Here is a 24473-nt window from a genome sequence, read left to right as displayed (position 1 = left end):
TTTTGATGGATTCTTGTCTCACATCGAGGTCTTTCATCCATTTGGAGTTTATCTCTGTGTATGGTGTGAGAGAGTGGTCAAGTTTCATTCTTTTGCATGTAGCTGTCCAATTTTCCCAGCACCATTTATTGAAGAGACTTTTTTCCACTGGATGTTTTTTTCCTGCTTTATCGAAAATTAGTTGCCCAAAGAGCCGAGGGTCCATTTCTGGGTTCTCTATTCTGTTCCATTGGTCTATGTGTCTGTTTTTGTCCCAGTACCATGCTGTCTTTGTGATCACAGCTTTGTAGTACAGCTCAAAATCCGGCATTGTGATGCTCCCAGCTTTGTTTTTCCTTTTCAACACTTCCTTGGCGATTCGTGGCCTTTTCTGGTTCCACACAAATTTAAGGGCTGTTTGTTCCAGTTCTTTGAAAAATGTCATCGGTATTTTGATCGGGATAGCATTGAAAGTGTAGATTGCTCTGGGTAGCATGGACATTTTAACTATGTTAATTCTTCCAACCCATGAGCATGGAATATTTTGCCATCTTTTTGTGTCTTCTTCAATGTCTTTCAAGAGTGCTTTGTAGTTTCTAGAGTATAGATCCTTTACGTCTCCAGTTAAGTTAATTCCGAGATAACTCATCAAGATAAGCTCAATACAAGCCAAGAAACAGTCAAAAAAAACTAAGAGGCAGCCCACGGAATGGGAGAATATATTTGCAAATGACACTACAGATAAAAGACTGGTATCCAAGATCTACAAAGAACTTCTCAAACTCAATACACAAGAAACAAATAAATCATAAAATGGGCAGAAGATATGAACAGACACTTTTCCAATGATGACATACAAATGGCTAACAGACACATGAAAAAATGTTCAAAATCATTAGCCATCAGGGAAATTCAAATCAAAACCACATTGAGATACCACCTTACGCCAGTTAGAATGGCAAAAATTGACAAGGCAAGAAACAACAATTGCTGGAGAGGATGTGGAGAAAGGGGATCCCTCCTACATTGTTGGTGGGAATGCAAGTTGGTACAGCCACTCTGGAAAACAGTGTGGAAGTCCCTTAAAAAGTTAAAAATTGAGCTACCCTATGATCCAGCCATTGCACTACTGGGTATCTACCCCAAAGATACAGACGTAGTGAAGAGAAGGGCCATATCACTATGTTCATAGACATTGTCCACAATAGCTAAATCGTGGAAGGAGCCAAGATGCCCTTCAACAGATGACTGTATTAAGAAGCTGTGGTCGATATATACAATGGAATATTACTCAGCTATCAAAAAGAACGATTTCTCAACATTTGCTGCAACATGGACGGCACTGGAGGAGATAATGCTAAGTGAAATAAGTCAAGCAGAGAAAGACAATTATCATATGGTTTCTCTCATCTATGGAACATAAGAACTAGGAAGATCAGTAGGAGAAGAAAGGGACAAAGGGGGGGGGTAATCAGAAGGGGGAATGAACCATGAGAGACTATGGACTCTGAGAAACAAACTGAGGGCTTCAGAGGGGAAGGGGATGGGGGAATGGGATAGGCCAGTGATGGGTAGTAAGGAGGGCACATATTGCATGGTGCACTGGGTGTTACACGCAACTAATGAATCATCGAAGTTTGTATCAAAAACCAGGGATGTACTGTATGGTGACTAATATAAAATATTATTATTAAAAAAAAAAGTAAGCTGCCAAAATGACACAGAAACAGCAAAGTGCCTGGGGTGCGCCTGAAGGACGTTTACTGACAGAGTATGCACTGGATCAACAGGAAGCTTCAGGAGACTTCTCCAGGAAAAAAGTGCTGGCAGGCACCATTTCTCTTCTCTTCCCTTTTCCAGGCTCGATGGCCAGACACTTGTGGGAGCCAGTGCTAGTCCTCTCCACCTAGCTTGCTAGCACTGCGTGCCCCACTCCCACGTTCCCTGTGGACCTGTCTCATTCAAGCTGCTTCCCTCCGCAGCCATCCTTCCAAAGGAACTCCTGCTCGGGGGAGAGGGGAAGACAGCCACGCACACCACCACAGTACCATTCCAATAGCTAAGCCTTTCAGCTGCCACCACAGGGGAAGAAGCCCTGCCTTTTGGTGCACCCACAGCTGGGGCAGAAAGACCAAGTGTGGACCGCTCACCTAGTGACCCTACCACTATTTTTTCCCTGCCCACCTACAGGAAATTAGGACAACAATCCCATTTATAATTGCACCAAAAAGAATAAAATGCCTAGGAATAAACTTAACCAAGGAGGTAAAAGACCTGTACTTTGAAAACTATAAAACATCGATGAAAGAAATTGAAGATGATACAAATGGAAAACTATTCCATGCCTCTGGATTGGAAGAATATTGTTAAAATGTCCATACCACCAAAGCACCATTGCAATCTCCATCAAAATACTAATAACATTTTTCTCAGAACTGGAGTAATCCTAAAATCTGTGTGGACCGCAAATAGCCAAAGCAATCCTAAAAAAGAAGAACCAAGCTGAAGGTATCACCATCCTGGATCTCCAGATATGCTACAAAGCTATGGTAAGCAAACCAATATGGCCCTGGCACAAAAATAGACACACACGGGGTGCCTGGGTGGCTCGGCCATTAAGCGTCTGCCTTCAGCTCAGGTCATGATCCCAGGGTCCTGGGATTGAGCCCTGCATCCGGCTCCCTGCTTGGCAGAAAGGCTGCTTCTCCCTCTTACACTCGCCTTGCTTGTGTTCCCTCTCACTCTCTTTCAAATAAATAAACAAATAAAATCTTTTTTAAAAATAAGAGACACACAGATCAATAGAACAGAATAGGGGGCCCAGAAATGAACTGACACTATTATATGGTTAATTAATCTACAGCCAGGGCAAGAATATACAATGGGGAAAAGGCAGTCTCTTCAAATAGTGCTGGGAAAACTGGAGCACTTTCTTACACCACACACAAAAATAAACTGAAAATGGATCGAAGACCTAAATGTGAGACGTGAAACCATAAAACTCCTAAAAGAAAACATAGATAGTAATCTCTTTGATCTCACCCTTAGCAACATTTTCCTAGATCCATCTCCTCAGACAAGGGAAACAAAAGCAAAAAAAAAAAAAAAAAATCTGTTGGGACTATACCAAAATAAAAAACTACTGCTGGGTAACCATCAGCAAAGTGAGAAGGCAACCTAGTGGGTAAGTGAAGATATTTGCAAATGCTGTAATCAATAAAGGGTTAATATTCCAAAATATATAAAGAACTCCTACAGCTCAGTACTGAAAAAACAATCCCACTTACAAACGAGCAGAGGACCTGAATATTCATTTTTCCAAAGAAGACAGCCAGTGGCCAGCAGACCCATGAAAAGACACTCAGCAAGACTCATCATCAGGGAAATGCACATTAAAACCACCCTGAGATCTCACCTCACCCCTGTCAGAATGGCTGGAATCAAAAAGACAGAAACCCTCCTGCGGCATTGGTGCGAGTGCAAGCTGGTGCAGCCACTCTGGAAGGAGCAAGGCAGGTTCTCAAAAAATTAAAAATAGAACGACCCTATGACCCAGTAATTGCACTCCGGGGTATTTCCCCACAGAAAACAAACGCACTAATGTGAGAGTATCCGTGCACCCTGTGTTGACTGTGGCATGATTTACAGCAGCCAAGTATGGAAACGACCCACGTGTCCAACAACAGATGAACGGATAGGGGAGACACAGTGTGCATATACAACGGAACATTACTCAGCCGTAAAAAGGAACGGGATGCTATTTGCAGCCACGCAGTTGGACTCGGAGTATTATACTAAGTGAAATAAGTCAGAGAAAGACAAATACCATACGATTTCACTCAGCTGTGGAATCAAAACAGACTCTTAAATATAGAGAACAAGCTAGTCGGTCTCCTCCAGAAGGGAGGCTGGTGAGGGGAGGGGAATGGGCAAAATAGATAAAGGGGATTGAGAAAGACAAACTTCCAGTTATAAAATAAATCAGTCACAGAGATGAAAGTACAGCATGGGGAATACAGTCAGCAATATTGGGATAACGTTTGGTGACAGACGGTGATGACAGTGATGTGTAGTCACTGAATCGTTACATTGTACATCTAAAATGAACATTGTGTTTTAATTACACTTTGACAACAATGTATTTCAAGGAAATGAGTCTACTTTCATCCTAATTTGGCCTCCCTAACTTTACAATTGGCAGTTAACCTTCACGGGTTGCAACACACGTCAGGTGTATATTCACTCATGATCGGTGTTCGTAGACAAAAGAGGGAACATGCTTGGCCTTTGTTGATTTTTGTCATTTCGGGACTCCGTTTATGACAAGTTGATTAAACACTGATTAAATCGAAAGCTGGGTCTATTCATAACTATCCATCCTCCTCTAGTTCTCTCAAATTGTTATCTACTGCCATCTAGCTAAAATAAAACTACCACCCCTTCCCAAAGAAGGTATGAGGGTCTATTCTGTACTTGTTTTAATTGAAATGACACAACTGTCAAGGCATAATTTATTATTTTCAAGAGCTATTTAGGGCAGTGATTTATTTCTTTAAGCAACTTTTTGTTGATAAAACAAGCTTTCATTTTTGTTTTAGATCAAATATATGTTGTCATTTTCAATTCTCATAGTAATTTTTCATTTTGAGTCACCCTAATGCTGTGCTTTGTGACTGTTTTCCAGAAGTGTATTTTAAAATCCGCAAATTGGGGCGCCTGGATGGCACAGCGGTTAAGCGCCTGCCTTCGGCTCAGGGCGTGATCCCAGCGTTCCGGGATCGAGTCCCACATCAGGCTCCTCCGCTATGAGCCTGCTTCTTCCTCTCCCACTCCCCCTGCTTGTGTTCCCTCTCTCGCTGGCTGTCTCTCTCTCTGTCAAATAAATAAATAAAATCTTTAAAAAATAAAAAATAAAAAAAAAATAAAATCCGCAATTTACCCACATCAAAGGTTCGGTGATGAAGCTTTATTGCTGATAAATACTTTGCATATGCATATATTATGTCGATTTGTCACATAACATGGAAACAGATTTGAGATAGCATTTTCATTTAATTTTTAAAAAATCAGTTACAAATATGCTTCTATAGGGGAGAGACTCAAAATAGATTTTTGAAGGAATGGTAACCAGCTTTCTAGAACGTTCCAAATTCCAAAATGGTTCAGAATCAGAGAAACCTTGAAACAGAGCTGTCCGGAACTGAAGACCCAAAAGTGAATGTTGATGGTCAGTCCACTTTATGATGACAGTTGGCAGGCAATAAAAGAGTCCTCTTTGCCCTGTGCATTTGTGAGAAGCGTAGAGAAAATGAAAAGAACAGAGATTAGCAGAAGACCCTTCAGAGCTGACCCACGGCAGTTAGCCTTGGCCGTGAAAGGCAGCAAATACCCCAAAGACAGTGTCAATTAGGTATCGAAGACCCCTCACTCCCATCCCCAGAAGACTTCAGACCTGTCCATGTCATTCAGTTTTCCTAGATTAAGACACAGCAGCTAAAGACGATCTTTTCTGGTGCTCAACTAGAATGGCTCGTATTTATCAGGTACCCAGTTGTATGCCAGGCACTAATTCTAAATATACTCATCAATTATTTGTATCCTTATGACAATCCATTGAGATAGTTTCTATTACTAGCCCCGTTTTGCACAAGAGAATCATAGAGTCTGAGGGAGGTTCGGTTAGATGCTCAATATTAAACAAGAGAAACCCAAATTTGAGCCCAGGATTCTTGCTTCAGTGTCCATATTCCTAACTTAGAGGCTCCTCCAACGACTCTGTTTGTATTAGGATGTTTTTCATCTTCCTGCTAATGACAAACTTAGAAAATAAATGAGTACCCTTCTGCAGAGATTTCCTGAGAAGTTGATCTCTCATAAGTGTTCACTCTCCTGACATATTTGTTCATTTGGTTCCATTAACAAGTGAAAATTAAGGAAAACAGAGAGATGTTGCCCAAAGTCACAACTGCAGAAATAATCTCCAAGAGTAATCAAGAATTTGTAGGTTTTCAAAAAGGCCCATCCAAATCACAGCTAGACGGGCCTGATACAAGTCATTAGTTTTCTCATTAAAACAAAACATGTAATGTGAAATAAGACAAAGCTGTATTCCACATACGGTCTTTTTTTGTTTTCGCTCCGCCATGATTTGCAAAGCTCTCCAGTGACAAAGGACTGGAGTCCCGTAGGGCATTCGGCGTTCAAGCTGTGTTCATTATCTGCACGTGGATGCTTACTATTCTCTACCAGTGATCTCCAATTGAAGGACATCGGCTGCTCTTGATGGGCGAGCATATTTGTTTCAGGGCAAAGAAGAAAAGACCTTTAAGGCACTACTCCAGCCCCCTTCTCAATGCACAGAATTGCACAGAGTTCCCAGAGTTCCAAGTCAGCAGACAGTTGCAACATACAATGTATCATTTCTGCTCAAAGGAACTTCTTTTTCTTGTCCTTATAAATTCACAATTGTTTCACTCAGCCATTGTTGGAGACTAGAACCTTCATAATTATAGTGAAGATTCTAGTATCTGTAAGAGTAGATAGCCCCATGCCTTGAATTATATTTCAAAAGGAAGATGTTTCTTTGGGGAGAGCTAATTGTTTCAGTGACAACTCAGGGGACATTAGTAGTTGAGGAACTTTCTAGAAGAAACTAGATCTTTGTTAAAATAACCTGGAAGGTGTTGCTTTCACCTTGGATTCACTGCTCCATTTTGTAAAAAATACCAGTCATGTTCGGCTTCCCAGTGTGTTAGCCTCTACTCCTCAATACTGAGAAAGGCAGCAAAAGTCACCAGAATGCAAAGCGGCATCAGGGACCGTAGCGGGAGCAAGTCCGGGGCCACGCTGGGTTGCGGGCTCTCTGTAATGGCCAGTGTCCTCATCTTCCATGTTACGTCACAGCCGCCTCTGCAGCAGCTGTTCACAGGAATGTTCTGGAAATATCATGAAATCATTACATTATGTTTACTACTTGGAAAAAGGGCAATACAGTTTATCTTTTTAAAGAATTTCATGGAAAGGAAAAGAAAACAGTTAAAGTATAACAGTTCTGCTATGGATGCCGGTGTTTTTGTTTTAGGGTTCCCCCCCCCTATTGTTATTTCGTTAAATAAATAGAGGGAGAGACCGAGAACATGAGCTTTCTTGCTAAACATCAGAATCAAGTTTCCTAATCTATATTCCCTTCCAAGTACCTTTTTCCTTCTACTTACCCCTTCACCCCGTCTTTTCTTAATAAGGCAATAGTGTGAGACGTAGGTATTAGTTCTCTTGTTGGCAAAAGTTTCAAAAACAGAGTATTTAGCTTGTGATATATGATTACATCATAGCATCACACCTCATTTCCTAAGTGGTTCTTTCACAACATTAACTTTTTTATTCATCCTCTCATGAACTGTATCTGAATTGTTTAGGGAGATTCAGAAACAAGCCCTCTAAAATAAATATGACTGAACCTATACACTCCCTTTACAAAACAAACCTCTAAACTAGGACTCGTCTCCCCCTGACCACAAGCTGTGCCTCGTTAGAGGGCAGGGCCAAGGTCACAGAAGTGGTTGAGCGCTTCCTCAGGCGTGCAGGTTTTAACCATCCCTTCCTCAGGGCGAAAGAATTCCTTGACTTGATCCTCATGTGCTCTTGAAAACCCAAGGCAAGTACCAATCCTATGACGTTTGGCCATAGGACATTTGGTTCTGGGGTCAAACTGTGGCAGAGGAATATGAGGGAGAAAACATAAATAAAATCATATCCGAGCAACTAAGGTCTCATGTGCTTTCTTTTTCTGTATCTCAGAGGTTCATTTGAAGATTCTACGACCAGATTTTACACAGCATGCGTGGTGGAAGCGTTTGCCTATCTGCATTCCAAAGGAATCATTTACAGGGACCTCAAGCCAGAAAATCTCATCCTGGATCACAGAGGCTACACCAAGCTGGTCAGTGCACTCTTCCTGTGGCGTCTGCCCTGCAGCGTTTAAAATACTCCTTTGTCAAGCTGTGTTCATTAACATCTCCATTTCCCCTTCTAAATGCTGTCACTTTTTTAAAAAGCAGATTTTAGTATTACTATTTTCAACCAACTATTCTTTCAAATGATGCAAATTTTTATAAGAAATTAAATTGGCTAAATCTAAATTAATACTCCCTTGGCAGACTGTGTTTAAAGAGAAGACCTCTGTAGACCTTTTCCAAATCTGCTTTCTGCCATTCACAGGAAATGGATATTTACATTCTAGAAAACCACAGATCATTTTATATTTTAGATTTATGTATAATCTTTTTTTTAAGATTTTATTTGAGAGAGAGAAAGCGAGAGAGAGAACATGAGCCGGGNCCCCCCCCCCCCCATCATGACCTTAGCCTAACGCAGCCTCTTAAATGACTGAGCCACCCAGGCACCCTGGTTTATGTATAATCTTAATGGGAAAAAAAAAATGGGCTTGGTAGACAATGTTATCCAGACCATTTTAATTATAATGGTAGTGACATAATAAAATGGGTCAAGCACTCTAAACACTTACTGTAGGAGGGAAGTCCTCTTATTATAAAATGTATAGTTTTTATGGCCTTTACATCTGACTCTATTTTTTAAACTTTTGGAATTTCTATTCAGCAGTTTTCAAAGAAATCAAATCAATGGCAGTTAATGATTTATATTCTCAACCAAATTGTTTTAGAAAAAAATAGATTTTCTGCATTTGATGCTCCTCCATTAAAAGGTCTCTAGAAAAACAAAGAACACATTTGCATTGTATCCCTGCTTGTGTTTACCAAGGGCAGGGATGAACTTTGTGACTTAGCTCCTTCAGCAGTGAAGTGGGTTCTCAATACTAAATAGATTGTCAACCTCTATCCGGCAGAAATCATGCATATTCTGGAGTTTGTCAAGGCGGTACGACTGGTTTTCTAAACATTTTCCGTAAAGGAGTTATGGCCCAACCTTCATTGGCATGAAAGGAGGAAAAGATGGAAAACTATTTCTGGAAAGAAAGATTTGCCTTTCTTTTTAATGATGTCAGTTTTATCCTCTACTCCGGTTTCAACTTTTCTGTTGAACCTGAGTTTAATCAGGGAGGCTGTGTTGTTTGAAGTAGAAGCGACTCCTTGCAGATCATAGGACTACGGTAATGGGCATATGTTTTTATTGTATTATCAGTGCACTTCAGCTCAGTAACGTACTGCTTCTAAGCTTAATAGAACTGTCTTGAAATAACTTGTTTTTCTCTCTTCGTAAGGTTGATTTTGGCTTTGCAAAGAAAATAGGATTTGGAAAGAAAACATGGACTTTCTGTGGGACTCCAGAGTACGTAGCCCCAGAGATCATCCTGAACAAAGGCCATGACATCTCCGCCGACTACTGGTCACTGGGAATCCTGATGTATGAACTTCTGACTGGCAGGTATGGACATTGACATAGAACCGCTGATAAAAATAGACCAGCAGACAGCTGCACACTCGAGCCTTTGTCCCTCCACTTAGGCCGTCTTAAAGCACATCTCACCATTTCTTGTTCCAACACTTCCCTTAATTATGCTAGGGACAAGGAGTTCATAAAACAAACTCTAAAATGGGTCAAATGAAAAACTCAACATCAACTTTTGACCTCATCATTGCTAAATCTTTATACATATATGACAATGTGGAACAATCTTGTGTCTTTTTGTGAGGTCTTCAAGCCTAGTCCCTCAGCCAGCGATGAAGCAAGAGAGATACTATTGTTATAAAAATATCTAGGGTCAACTATCTATAGAAGTAAGAGGACATATTAACAATTGTGATATCTGAATGAAATGTGAATGTTTTGCAGGTCTTCTGTGTAATAATATTATAGTCATCAACAACTAAAAAGGGTACTGTGGATACTTCCAGGTCTAAGACAGACTGTACACTCCTCAAGGAAAAGAAAAACAAATACACCATCCTGCCAGGCCCAGGAGACAAGGAGTAGTAGGGTCATTATAAATCAAAGAGTTTTGAAGAGGGCTCAGTTTTTCCAGGGAGGCTTTTGAATAAGGCAAGACTGCAGCCGGGCCCTAAAGGAAGAAGGGGTGTTAGACGTACAGAGCAAGACAGAACATTCCAGGCAGAGATGTGGCTTCACTAGAAGGGCACTAGCTTCATGTGGAAGAAAAATAATAATAATGGGAAACTGAGGGCTGACTGAATGGCTTCTGCACAGCAAAAGATAGAAAGGGGCCACATAAAAAAATGACAGGGGAGATGGAGGTGAGAGGGTTGGGGACACGGGAGCCCCACCTCCAGTACATGAACTGCAATAGGGAGGCATAGTACTGGGGGACTGTGACCAGATGCATCTGCCCTGGGCACTGAAGAAAAAAATCGTGGCAACTTTAAATAAAGGAACCAGCCCTAGAACCCTGCTGCATGGCAGGAGAGCTGCTGGAACTCTCTACAGGTCTGAAGGACTGGCAAGCACCCCTGCTTATGTTTCCCCTCCACCTTCAGGGTGCAGAGGAGAGCAGAGCCTGGACACCACAGCTGGCTTGCCACCTCAGTGAGCCCAAGCCCCTGGCTCCCCAGGTGTCCCCACCAGTGTGTCCCCAGCATGGCACACATGAGGACATTATGGCTCCAGCCATTTCACCAAAGTAAAACAGGTGCAGAGCACCCTCAGAACATTCCAGGCATGCCCACCTTGGCTCCGGCTGTCCTGCCAAGGTGCCCCTTTCCTGGAGAGCCCCAGTACCACCCCAACTCATGCCCACTTCAGCTGTCCTGCCAGGCATCTTCTTTGTGGAGAGCCCTGGGACTGCCCCCACCCATGCCCACTTTGCTCTGGCCATCCTATCAGGATGGCCCCACACCAAGTGGTCCATGCCCCCAAGCCCAGGATAGCTCCAGCTCTGCACAGCCAGCCAAAGTCACCAGGCCACACAGTTTACCCAGGGATGACCATACACGAGATCATTCCTTCAAGTTGAGAAGTAGCTGTTCTGCCTAATTCATAGAACAAAGCAAGTCAAGCAAAACGAGAGAGAGGAATATGCTCCAAATGAAAGAACAACACAAAACTTAAAAAAAAAAAACAAAAAAAAACAAAGAAAGAAATGAAATGGAGATAAGCATGGGTGAACTTTGTGAGAACTTTAACAAAGAGATAGAAAAAATACAAAAAAAAAAGAATGAGTCAGAGTTGAAGAATACAGTAATGGAAATGAAAAATACACTAAAGGGAATCAATAGGAAATTAGAAGAGACAGAAGAATGGATCAGAGATCTAGAAGATCGGGTAGTGGAAAGTACCCCAGTTGAACAGGGAAAAAAAGAGAGAGAGAGATGTATCTCTTGGAAAATATCAAATAATCTTCCCATTATCTAGGTCCCAGAAGGGGTAGGGAGAGAAAAAAAAAAAAGGCAAACAACATATTTGAGGAAATAATAACTCAAAACATCCCTAACCTGGAAAAGGAAGTAGACATCCAGATCCAGAAAGCCCAAAAAGTTCCAAACAAGAAAAAGCCCATGACTCGTAACATTTAAAATGACAAAGATTAAGAGAAAGAGAAAATTTCAGAAGGCAGAGAAAAGCTCCTAGTTATGTACGAGGGAAACCCCATAAGGCTATAAGCTAATTTTTCATAAGAAACTTTGCAATCACACGGGAGTGGCACGATACATTCAAAGTGCCAAAAGGAAAGAGCTACAACCAAGAATACACTACCCATCAAGTTTATCATTCAGATTTGAAGGAGAGAGAGAGTTTCCCAGACCATCGAAGTAATGAAGTTCATCATTACATTGGCCTTACTTAAAAAAAAAAAAAAAAGTTAAAGAGAATCCTTTAAGTTGAAAAGGCCATAATTAGAAGAAAATTATGAAAGAAAAAAATTTCGTTAGTAAAAGCAAACATACAGTAAAGGTAATAGAGCAATGGCTTATAAGGTTATAAGGCTAGTTTAAAGGTTAAAAGACAAAAGTAGTAAAATCAGCTGTATCTAAAAAATGTAAAATATGACAACATATACACAAAGTGGCAGGAAGGGGGTAAAAATCAAGCTTTTATAGAATGTGTTTGAACTTAAGTCACCATCAACTTAGTATAGACTCTAAGTAGGATATTATATATGAACCTCATGGTAACCACAAACCTGAAAACTATAAAAGATACACCAAATTAAAGATAAAAAGGCCAAACATAACACTACAGAAACTCATCAATCACAAGGAAAGAGAACAAGAGAAAAAGAAAGAAACCGATAACTACAGAAATAACCAGAAAACAATAGCAAAATGGTAATAAGTACATACCTATCAATAGTTACTTTAAATATAAATTGTCTAAATGCTCCAATCAAAGACACAGAATGATGGAATGGTTAAAAAAGAAAAAAAGACCCATCTGCCTGCTGCTTACAAGAGGCAAACATACAGACTGAAAGTGAAAAAAATGGAAAAAGATATTCTAAGCAAAAGGAAGGCAAATTAAATAAATGCTGCAGTAGGAATACTTATATCAGATAAAATAGACTAAAAAAGACTGTAACAAAGACAAGCCATACATAATGATAAAGGGATCAATCCAACAGGAGGATATAACAGTTGTAAATATTGATCCACCCAACACAAGAGCATCTAAATATATCAAGCAAGTATGAACAGACATAAAGGGAGAAATGGACAGTAATACAATAATACGGGACATTAACACCCCACTTACAGCAATGGACAGATCATTCAGGCAGAAAATCATAAGGAAACCATGTCTTTGAAAGACACGTTAGACTAGATGGACATAACAGATACATACAGACCATTCCATCCCAAAGCAGCAGAATACATTCTTCTCATGCGCACATGAAATATTCCCCAGGATAGAGCACAATTTAGATCACAAAACAAGTCTCAATACATTTAAGATAGAAATCCAATCAAGCATGTTTTCCAACCACAATGGTATGAAACTACAAATTAATTATAGGAAAAAAAAATGTGCAGAGGCTAAACAACATGCTACAAAACAACCAATTTGTCAATGAAGAAATCAAAGAGGAAATTTTTAAAAATACATGGAGGCAAAAAAAAAAAAAAATCATGGAGACAAATGAAAATGCAACAATCCAAAATCTCTGGGAGGCAGCAAAAGCAGTTGTATGAAGGAAATTTATAGTGGCACAGGCCTACCTCAAGAAACAAGAAAAATCTCAATCTGACCTTATACCTAAAGAAACTAGAAAAGGACAAGCAAAGCCCAGAGTTGAAAGGAAGGAAATAATAAAAATCAGAGAGGAAATAAATGAGAGACCAAAAAAAAAATACAAAAGATCAATGAAAAAATTGGTTTTTTGAAAAAATAAACTTCTAACAAAACTTGTGAAGAAAAAAGCATCCAAAATCCAAATAATTAAAATCAGAAATAAAAGGGAAGTAATAACCAACACCAATGAAATACAAAGGTTGTAAAGAATGAATGCTACAAAAATTTAGATTGTCCACTTCATTGCCATATAAAGAAATGGGTAAATTTCTAGAAATATACAACCTTCCAAAACAAAATCAGGAAGAAATAGAAAATCTGAACAAACCTATAACAAAATTAAATCAGTATTCCAAAAATTCCAACAAACAAAAGGAGGGGACCAGAATCTTCACAGGTAAATTCTACCCAACAGGTAAAGAGGAGTTAAGACCTAGTCTCACCAAACTATTACCAAAAAATAGAAGAAAGAAAGCTTCCAAGTGCATTCTATGAGACCAGCATTGCACTGATACCAAAACCAAAGACACTATGAGAGAGAGACAGAGAGAGAGAGAGAGAGAACTACAGGCCAATATCTGTGAAGAACATTGGTGCAAAAAAATTCTCAACCAAATATTAGCAAACCACATTCAACAATCCATTAAAAGAATCATTCACCACAATTGGGTGGGATCTACTCCAGGGCTGCAAGAGTAGTTCAATATTCTCAAATCAATCAACATTATAAATCACATGAACAAGAGAGGTGAAAACCCATATGATCATCTCAATAGATGCATAAAAAGCTTTTGACAGAATTTAAACTTTATGTTGGTTGATAGAGGTCATGGGATCATGGCATGCTGATCCCAGTGAGCGAGGGCGATGTTAGCAGGAGATGGTGTCCTACCACTGATGTCCTTGTAACGTTCTAGTGATTTTGGACTTCATGTCAGGTGTAATCAAGGGCAGGGAAAGGGCTAGAAAGTGGAAGAAGCACCTTGAATGGCCAACGACAGTAAGAGGGGTTCGGCACCTGTACTAAAAAGATAGGAAGGGAACAGCAAACACACTTGACCATGTATGGTTTTGCTAAGTGATTTCCTTGAAAGGGTTTCCATGATGTTTTGCTATTATCCCGCATCATTCCGTTATCACTACTCATATATGTCCCCAGATAAGAATCAATGTCATTTGTAGAGTTATGACAATTTAAGTTTTCTTATTTAGAAAACGAAAGTGATTCTCTTTTCACATCTTACTCTCGCAGCCCACCTTTCTCAGGCCCAGATCCTATGAAAACCTATAACATCATACTGAGGGGGATTGACATGATAGAATTTCCAAAGAAGATTGCCAAAAATGCTGCTAATTTAATTAAAAAACTATGCAGGTAAGCATTTCAGCCCCATGGCTTTTGAAAGGATCATAATGCAAAAGTGATTCGATTCCTTAAAGCCCTTATTTTTTTCCAGGGATAACCCATCTGAAAGATTAGGGAATTTGAAAAACGGCGTGAAAGACATTCAGAAGCACAAGTAAGTGTTCTTCCCTCGTCCCTTTCTGTGGAGGGTCCAGAAAGCAGGACAGGCACCTCCCCAGGCTGTGTGATGAGTAGTCGGCCTATGGGAACATCCAAGGGCACATCAGACCAGTTAGCCTTCTGATCTAAGGCCCTTCTGCTTGGGGTTCCGGAACATCACACAGTTCCACATGACCCCAAGCCATACTAAGTGACCGATTCACCGAATTTTCTCTAATGGGCATTTTTCCTCTCTGGTACGAAGAGGAAATGTGTGCTTTTAACTCTGGGATTCTATTCTCTACCATTGTATCAAAAATAAAAGCCCTCCACCATGTCATGCCTCATTTCCCAGACAGAAACCGGAATATACTTTTCCCACCACTTCCTAATTAGATAAAACAAAGAAAAAAAAAAAAGTACAGAGTACAGTGGTTTTTTTTTTAACCATAGCAACATCTTAATATTAAAACTTACTTAGTTAATAAACCTTACCTAGTTAATTGGATATTCGAATGCTAAACTAAGACCAAACTGGGTTTTTTTTTTATTAGTCTGTTTTTGTGACACTCACAAATTCGCATCCCTACCGGAAGAACTTATTTATCAAAATATCTAAAACGTCTGCTAAGAATTTGGTGTAAGCATTTGCTACTTTAAAGACAAAACAGAACCAAAAACCTTAGTATTGTCTGGTCCTCATTCGCACAGGAAAAACTACAGAAAATACCTTCAATCTATTTTAGTCAAATGTGTCGACATTCTGTTAGGAATTATGATGACCCTGGTATTGCATATTTAATGTTTTTTTTCTATGAACACACACACAAAAGTGCCAACTCAGAGTTAGACCCAATACAGCGATGTGGAAAGGTTAATTAATTGAGGCTGCCCACATTGTCATTGCAAAGCTGAAAGGATAATTATCTATCCTGACTTTTCATGCCCTGGTTCTACAGCGTTAAAATAAAATGTCCTGTAAGGCTCAGGGCCAAGCATATCATGACATTTATTAAGTTATAATGATAGTGTAGGAACAAGGTCATCCAGACATTCTGCCTGAAATGGCTAGAAAAGGAGTTATTTTCTAATTGGTGTTAAATATTTCAACAATTATTTTATGGAATGCATATTTTTAAAAAACCTGACCATAAAAGTTTGCAATTAAATAGAATACATTCTTGTCACACTGAAATTGGTTGCCTAGCTGCTTTCTATCACATATGTTGCAATGAGAAGGTTTTAGCTGAAATAACATGCCTTTAACTAGCTACCTTTTTTTTTTTTTTTCCTTTCCTAGATGGTTTGAGGGCTTTAACTGGGAAGGCTTGAGAAAAGGCACCTTGACACCTCCTATAATACCAAGTGTAAGTAAACCATCCACCTTATATTTCTGTGACACGTACGGTGTTTATGTCAGTTGTTAACTTTTTATCATATGTTCAGATTAAATAAACTACATTAGAATAATGATACCTAAAACCCAATGCTTATACACAGGTCAATTAGGGGATGGTTGTTTTATGTGTATTTTACCATTACCTTTTGAAACAAATAAAAGAAATTAGTGAATAAAAATGGACTTTTAGTATAGTGTTAAATATACCCTGATGTAGACAAAAGAGCATAACGAGTGTCCAGCAACAAGTTTCTTTTTCTTCCAGAATATATAAACTTCATACATCATTGCCCAAGAATACATGACCAACGTTAATGAATTAGGCCTAGTCATGAATTATGACCAGTTTAGTGTGTACAAGAGTGTACCTGGGTGAGTTAGGGCAATGGGCTATTATCTTGTCTTTATGATCCCAGTTTACAACCCACCTTGTTCTGTCCCCAGGAGCCTAACCCATAAAGCCACTCCCAGCATTCCTGGGCCCTCTGGTTTCTGGGTGGGTTTGGTCAACAGTCCAGCACCATTTTCGGCAGCTACCAATTCCTGGACAGTATTGTTCCCTTTATGTCCCCGTGTCCCTTCGAAGTGGGAAGGCGGTACTGTGTTCATTTATCCTGTCATGCGACTCCCGAAGAAAAGGATTCTCTTTCTTTAACTGTCTTTTCTGAACACATCAGGTGTTTTGTTAACTAGCAGCCCACTAACGGTGATTGAATGTTTGCATGTTTATGTATTTTATTTAATACCGCATCTGTCCGATGAAATGTGCTGCAACTTTACAAAGAGGCAAAGGGCTGCTTTGCTGTCCTGAGCCATTCGGGCATATACTTCCTTTTTCTGGGACTAACTCAAGACTGCTCTTTATACAGAAGGGGAAATGAACCATGAGAGAGAGACTGTGGACTCTGGGAAACAAACTAAGGATTTCAGAGGGGAGGGGGTGGGGGATGGGCTAGCCCAGTGATGGGTATTAAGGAGGACATGTATTGCATGGGGCACTGGGGGTTATATGCAAACAATGAATCACGGAACACTACATCAAAAACTAAGGATGGTGACTAACATAATAAAAAATTTTTAAAAATTAAAAAAAAGAAACATTTTCCCTACTTCTATTTCTGTGTCAAAGTTTATGTTTATTCGCAAACGCAACATTACCATACCTCCCATTAGAGATGCTAATGGCATTCCTGAGGTTTTGTTTTGAGAACAAAAGTAGAATAAGAAACTTGGAGGGGTAAATAGTAAGTCTAAATGATACTCACCTAAATCGCTCAGGGGTTTCTGTTTATGCAATAGTAATACTGAATGGGATGTACTGATGGAAATACCCATATATATTCCATTAAATATTAGTATATAAGCGGTTGTTAATATTCTAGAATATGAGGGAAACTGAAGTGTGGATTTTCACTTTTACTGATGCTCTACAGACTGGACTTTACCCAGTAAATTTGCAAGAGTTTTGCTTGAGTTTAGGAATGGCTTTTTATTATACTTGAAATACACAGAAGCCTTAAGATGGCCAATAAGACTCTGCATGACCTGATTTCTGCCTATTTCTCCTTCCACTACTCTCCTCTCTTACACGGCAGCTACCCAGGCCTTCTTTGGTTACATCACAGCCTGAAGGACTCTCTCACCTCAGGACCTTTGCATGTGCAAAAATTGAACTCATCAATTCTTAGTTTTGAAATAATATTTTTAAAAGAGACTTTCCATCATCACTCTTATACTCTTTTTTCTTCATTGCAGTAACCAAACTATCATCATCTCTAGATTATTTGTTTTAATCATACAGTATGCCCTCTACTGGAGTAGAAACTTCATGAGGGTCAGAGTCATGTCTGTTTTTATTCACTGCTGTTCCCCCCAATACAAACCACAAAACCTGGTAGACGCTCAAAAAAAAAAAAAAAAAGTCATCGATTCGGTAATGAATAAAGAATGCTTTGTAAAACTCTACTTTGGAATTGGACTCACAAATCAAGAAATCCTTTCACTGCTCATTCTCTCTGGTTTGCAGGTTGCATCACCCACAGACACAAGCAATTTTGACAGTTTCCCTGAGGACAATGACGAACCACCACCTGATGACAACTCAGGATGGGACATAGACTTCTAATGTATTTCTCTTACCTGCTTCTGCCTTGCTGAAGTCAGCTTTTTCTGAGACACAGCTGCCAGCAAACCTGAGGGATGGAGAGAAGATTAGTGCTCGGGGTCACCACGATGCCTTTGATCGATGCTGCTCCGGTAACTCCAGTGGCATTAGGACTTCTTGCTTAGATGACAGTAGTGCTCTTTACATGTTTTCTGTTTGATCCTAAAAATAGCAGTTGCCATGGTGGTCCTGAAGCAAAGCCTTTCACACCAGTAAAGAGATGTCTTCTATTGTTGCGATGATCTTGCTTTGCTCTGACTATAATTTGAAAGACAGTCAGAAACACTTCAACCTAGTAAAAGAGTCTGTACCTTGCTAGAATTATCAAGAAGATCAAAACCAACATATTGGGTACGATAGATGACCGTGGTACAAAAACTGGGCTCGTCCCTTCCTTCCGGTGAGGTCGTAGGATACGTTCACGCAAGCCGGTGTCTACACCACCCAGAAGAGGGCCACGCATCTGTTGGTCACAGAGGTCATGTCAAACCAGTGCTAGAGGTTTCATGATTTAATTTCCCAGCAGTGCTGATGACGAGACTGAATGTTACCTTTCCTTTCCGACAGATTTTAAAAATTGATACGATAAAAGCACAACTGCTATAGATTCCGCTGAGAACTCTCATAGCAGGCGTATATGCGTTTTCACAGAGGATTGAAAAAAAAACCAACATGCATGATATTTGTTTCTTTTTTTGATAAATTGGCATGACGGAGTGGAAAAAAAAAAGCAACTCACAAACCATTTCATATCTTTTAAAATCTTGTGCTTCAAGATGGTCCTGGAAATAAATGACTAGCAGCCAACTGATTTTTATTTATTACTTCACATGCCCTCAGACTGAGGCTTAAAATATTCCCTTTTATAAAAAGAAACCCTTGGGGGGGTGGGGGCAGGGTGGGGTGGAGAGGGACTAAGATCCATCCAAAAATAAAAATAAAAAACTATATAGGTGCTATGTATATCTTTCATCTGTAAATGTCCGTGTCTGAGCAGACAATGCAAATTCTAACCATCACCTGTGTAGCCAGAGACTCGAGAGCATTCTTCACTACATTTACCAACCAGACTCCCATTAGATTTCACGTACTCAACATAGCCTAGGGTTGCGGGGGAAAGGTGATTAAAACCCATTCAACTGGCTTCTTGTCTTAGGCCTGAACCAAAAAAGAAGAGGAAAGCACAAAATCACTGAGATTCACCAGATGAGGAGGCTTGCTTATGTGCGGTCAGGGAACAGGACCAGACCTAGCCAGGTGTTGTTTACCTTTCGGTGAATGAACCAGGGTGAGTTCATGCACATGTGAGAGGAAGGGAGTAGAGAAGAAAACAGGACCCTGGTTTCTCAAACATAAATTTTAGCTAAGTAGGACAGACATATTACAATCCTGAACTGTATCTGAAAATACCAAACTTATTTGCTTTTTTCATGAGTGGTAAAGAATCAGCAGTCTAAACAGAGTCCTTTGTTGGCAGGAGAGTTGACTACAATTAGCTGTCGTCAGTAGCAGACCGTTTGGAACTGTTCTACCTGCGTAAGCAAATGTATAATCTTCTGAGCTGTCATCCTGATTTGGAACAGTGTGTGAATTTGGTATATTAAGTTGAAGGTTGCTTTTTTTCCAGTATAAAGTTGTTTTTTTTAAGTCAATGAAACATAAACATTTCTGCAAAAAATATGTCCACACAGGTCATCATACCATATCCAAGAAGGCATATATTATGATTTCTGTTTGAATTTTTCATACCAAGACTACTTTAGAATATGGTATCAAAACATAATCTAAGAAACATTTGGGGAATAAAAATACTAAAGGCTTACTATATATAATCAGGATAAAGTTACATTAAAAGTTTGAACCCAAGATGTGACTATTCTTCTTGTGTTAGAGTTTTCCCTCCCTTACAAATAATTGCTTAAGATCAATTTACTCCCCAAGATACCCACTTTCTTCTACAGATTTCAGAATATAAAATTAAACCTATCAACCTAAAATCCAGCTATGAATGCTATTTCAGAATTTTCATATTGCTTTTAACCGGGCTTTTAAAAAGTATATAGTTTCAATATCACAGTCACTGTTAACAGTGATTTTTGTTCAAAGATAGAGTGGTTTAGACATGCTAAAGGTTTGCCAGAGTATTAAGTTTATCTAGTCATTAAGAGAATCTGCTCCTGCAATTTTTCAAATGCCCCAATAGCCCAAGAGCTTAGTGCTTACTGTGGTTCAAGTCTAAGACAACAATGTATAAGTTCTCTGAGGAATGAAGGAGTAGCTTCCAGCTCAATCGAACTGTCGGCCATTTTTCCCACTTGTTCGCACATCTTTGTTACATTTCACCCGTGGCATTGCATTAGGATGTCTAAAGCAATCACTAACAAAGGTGAACTACATCTTCCAAAAATTGCTAAGAGAAAACAGTCCTCTAATCTTCAGCATTGAAATTTAAGGATTTAAATCCTGTCTTAATGAAGACACTAGGGCTAAAAGTCATGGTCAGCTTTGTAAAGTGCATCTCGCTTTATTTCTGAATTGTTCATGCCCCTCTCTTTTCTTACACTAAAGAACATCTGGATAAGTTAGAATAGTGCCAACTTGTTTGATTTGTTAACTGACTTTGTTAATACTTCAAGTATGGGAAATAAGGGCTTTCTGTGTGTCTTGATGCACAGGGAAACTGAAAACTGCCAAGGAAAGGAACATCATGATATCTGAGATAAATTGAACACTTTAGAGAAAGCGATTTCTGGAAATTTGCTATAAATGATCTTTATGTTCGTATCTTCTTTGTTCATATATGAATCAGGTCCATGTGGCATTGAAAACAAATTTCTTTTGATTATATTCTTTACAAGTCACATTTTTTTTTTTACTTAAAATTATGGGCTATGCATGTGACTCACACATGTGTAATATATAAATTCAGCTATGGAATTTTTCTCATTTCATTTCTACATGACTGAACTGATGGTGAACTGAAATTGTAAAGAAGTCAGCTACCATACGGAAAATAAGGATATTAGAACTGATTTCATACGGTAGAGGTGATCTGTTTATTATCCATAATGACGTTTTCTTTCACAATAGGACCACAAACAAATATTTATGTAAATAGGTATTTTTGTGTGATATTTTGTGGTACATATAACTTTTTTTAGTGTTTCACAGCATTATTATTTCATTTTCTTTGTATTGGATAATGTTTTTAGGTCCAAGTAGACTTGAATTAATGTCATAATTGTCAGTATTATTGAAAATTACGTCAGCTGTACGGTTTCATCTGTTCCATAGTTTAGAACATGACCTGGCTATCTGGCATTGTTGCAAGTGCCTTAAATTCATGGCATCCTATTAAAAAACAAATTTGGTGTTATGCTGCATGACAAAGACAAATACACCTCAAAATGTTGTCCTTTCTTAGCTTGCTGCGTTTTACAGTTCTTTCTGCTAACAATTTATAAGCCTTTATTATATAATATTGATGAATTACAGAAATGATGAAGTTGTGCTCTTATTTCTGTTACACGTACCAGAGCTGTGTATCTGTTACTGAGATACAGCGTCATTTCTGTGAAATGTATAAATGTATGTGCAGGTCAAATTAATATATGACATACTATCAGTCTGTATACAGGTATTCCTGTTTTGCTAAGCTGTGCAGATTCAGTTTAAAAAAAAAAAACAGTTAGTGCAGTCAAGTTCTAACGTCTCCTTTTATAGACTCCATTACCAACGATGCAACTCAAAAGAAAAATTGGAGAGTGACTGCTAACCACACCTCGTTATGAAACCAATGATGAACACGTACCTTGGTGCACTCCTCAACAAAACAGGATGCTTTCTGAGTTCTTGTATATGCAAATCATTTATGAGGCAAGTTTTCAACAGACCTGGCAAGATAAACATTGGAAGTGTGTTGTTAGCCCTCCTCTTTATCTGCCCCTGAATTAACAGAGCTCTGGGACCTTGACCATGACTCAGAGGTTTGGGCTTTCTGAGGAAAGGGACATTTCTTCAAGCATCATCTATCCAATTTATTTCATTGTATGATGTTTTTACAACTGGTCAGTTCTTTTGTATTCTTACAGCTATGGTTGATTGTCCTCTTACAATTTGTTCTACATGAAAGAGTCCTTTGTTAGTCAGAATGCAACAACTGTCATCAAATGGTCATTGACCACTTGCACTCTTTTGATGTAGATTAAAAACTTTTTCATAAAATTACCCTGCTTTGATTTGCTCTGTATTTTTCCTGCAGCTGTAATTGCCGAGTGCCTGTTGTATACTTTATAGAGTTGAAATAAAAAAAATAATTACTTTTGAATTTAGTGGATGTTTAATTCCAGACAAGATTCCAAGAATATAGTTGATGTATCATACTGGAATGGAAATACGCAGGAGTGCTATTGGAGAACGTCACTAAAACAAAGTAAAAATTATTTATAACCTGAGTGTCCTTCACAACATCATGTATTATGGCCTGATGTAAAACTAATCTAGCAAATCAGTTTAAAGAATTCAGGAGGGATAATGTTAGGCCATCCAGGGTGAACAAGAAAAACTAACGTAGATACCCACACAAACCCCAACCTTAGCAGTGTTCTGTGCCTCACAATCGCTACCCACCACCACACACTCCTTGTTTGGGCCACCCTTAGTCAAACTTTGAACCAGGCAAACAATCAAAAAGACAGTTCTTTTATAAGGCTGTGTGCTATGAGGGAATTATTTCATATGGAAAGCAACATCGTGAATCTCTAAGGTTTATTTACCTGATCCCTCTGTTATGTTTTATATTCATAAAGAATATAAATTTAGAAAACAATACAATGGCAATAAGTTCAATTCTCCAAAACCCTGGTGAACATATTCCTCTGTCCCTTTGCTCCTCACTGCGGTGAACGGAACACAAATTAAAATTGGCTGCAACATAAAGATTTCCTTAATCTGATTGTCTCTGTCTTGTTGACATCCTATTGCCAGTGATGGTGAGTTGAGAACCACTTTGAAATAAAAACTAGAAATAATCCAGTTAACTGTACCAGCTAGAACAGATAAAACAACTTTAAAAAATATTGTGTGAGTATAGCACATCCAATAATTTCATTTCTCCGGAACTGAACCATCGATTTTCAGTATCCATTTTTTAAGTTCTGTGATTTTCATACCCTTGAACCAAGGGTTCTTTGATCCTGGAAAGTGATTTTTGTGTAATAATTACAGTTTTTAGAGAGGCATGTAGACACGATCATTAGCATGGGGAATGGGGAGAATGTTACATCCACACCACTGTCCCATCTTGTGCACGCTAATTGCAATTGAAATAAATCACTACACAACTACTTGACTATGACAACAGCAATAAATTATAAATTTGACCTGAATGTATTATTTATCATCCAACTTGTTCACATGTTATGCTTGCAGATCAACCCTTCAATTCTCAGTAATAGCCCTAAATGTGTAATGCATGTAACACAGAACAACAGCCACACTAATGTTTATTTTTTCTGAGAGCCCTGAGAGTTTCTCTCTGCGTTCCACACTTCTTTCCAACTCACAAGGCCCATAAACTGATAAAACAGTAACGTTTACCTATTACAGCTGTGTTTTTCACCCAGATGGGGGTCTATGGCCAAAACCCAAATCCATCTACATGCCCATTCATCTCAACCTCATGCAAAAATAATGAAATCAATCAAACAAGAAGAAAGAAAGAAAGAAAGAAAGAAAGAAAGAAAGAAAGAAAGAAAGAAGAAAGAAAGAAAGAAAGAAAGAGAAAGAAAGAAGAAAGAAAGAAAGAAAGAAAGAGAAAGAAAAAGAAGAAAGAAAGAAAGAAAGAAAGAGAAAGAAGAAAGAAAGAAAGAGAAGAAAGAAAGAAGAAAGAAAGAAAGAAAGAAAGAAAGAAAGAAAGAAAGAAAGAAGAAAGAAAAGAGGGAAGGAAGGAAGGAAGGACGGACAAAAGGAAAAGGAAAGGGAAAAAAGAGAAAGAAAACAAGGCATCCCTAATAACCTTAAAGGCTGGCACTAATTTCATAAAAAATAATGGACAGGCTCTCAAGGCACATGTTCTAGACCAGTGTTTTTCAAACATCAATGTCATAATATGTATGTGGGAAATATGGTGAAAAAATATTTCCAGCATCACCCACAGTTCTTTTGAGGTAGCCCGAGAATCTGTATTTTTAACCAGCACCTTAGTATAT

General features: G+C 38.9%; 1 protein-coding gene across 3 annotated transcripts in view; it reads left to right on the top strand.

Moving 5' to 3' along the window:
* PRKG1 (protein kinase cGMP-dependent 1) overlaps positions 1–22591 on the top strand; it is a 1188324-nt gene extending 1165733 nt beyond the window's left edge. For all 3 annotated transcript variants that reach the window (XM_040624668.1, XM_040624667.1, XM_040624666.1), the window contains 6 exons: positions 7777–7918; positions 9218–9381; positions 14450–14572; positions 14655–14717; positions 16002–16068; positions 18127–22591. In XM_040624668.1, the coding sequence (XP_040480602.1) occupies positions 7777–7918; positions 9218–9381; positions 14450–14572; positions 14655–14717; positions 16002–16068; positions 18127–18225 (658 nt within the window). In that variant the 3' untranslated portion in view covers positions 18226–22591. The remainder of the gene's footprint in view (positions 1–7776; positions 7919–9217; positions 9382–14449; positions 14573–14654; positions 14718–16001; positions 16069–18126) is intronic.
* Positions 22592–24473: the final 1882 nt, after the last annotated feature.

The sequence above is a fragment of the Ursus maritimus genome, unplaced genomic scaffold (genome assembly GCF_017311325.1).
Source record: "Ursus maritimus isolate PB19 unplaced genomic scaffold, ASM1731132v1 scaffold_7, whole genome shotgun sequence".
NCBI classification, from domain to species: domain Eukaryota; kingdom Metazoa; phylum Chordata; class Mammalia; order Carnivora; family Ursidae; genus Ursus; species Ursus maritimus.
This window is presented reverse-complemented; position numbering and strand designations above follow the sequence as displayed.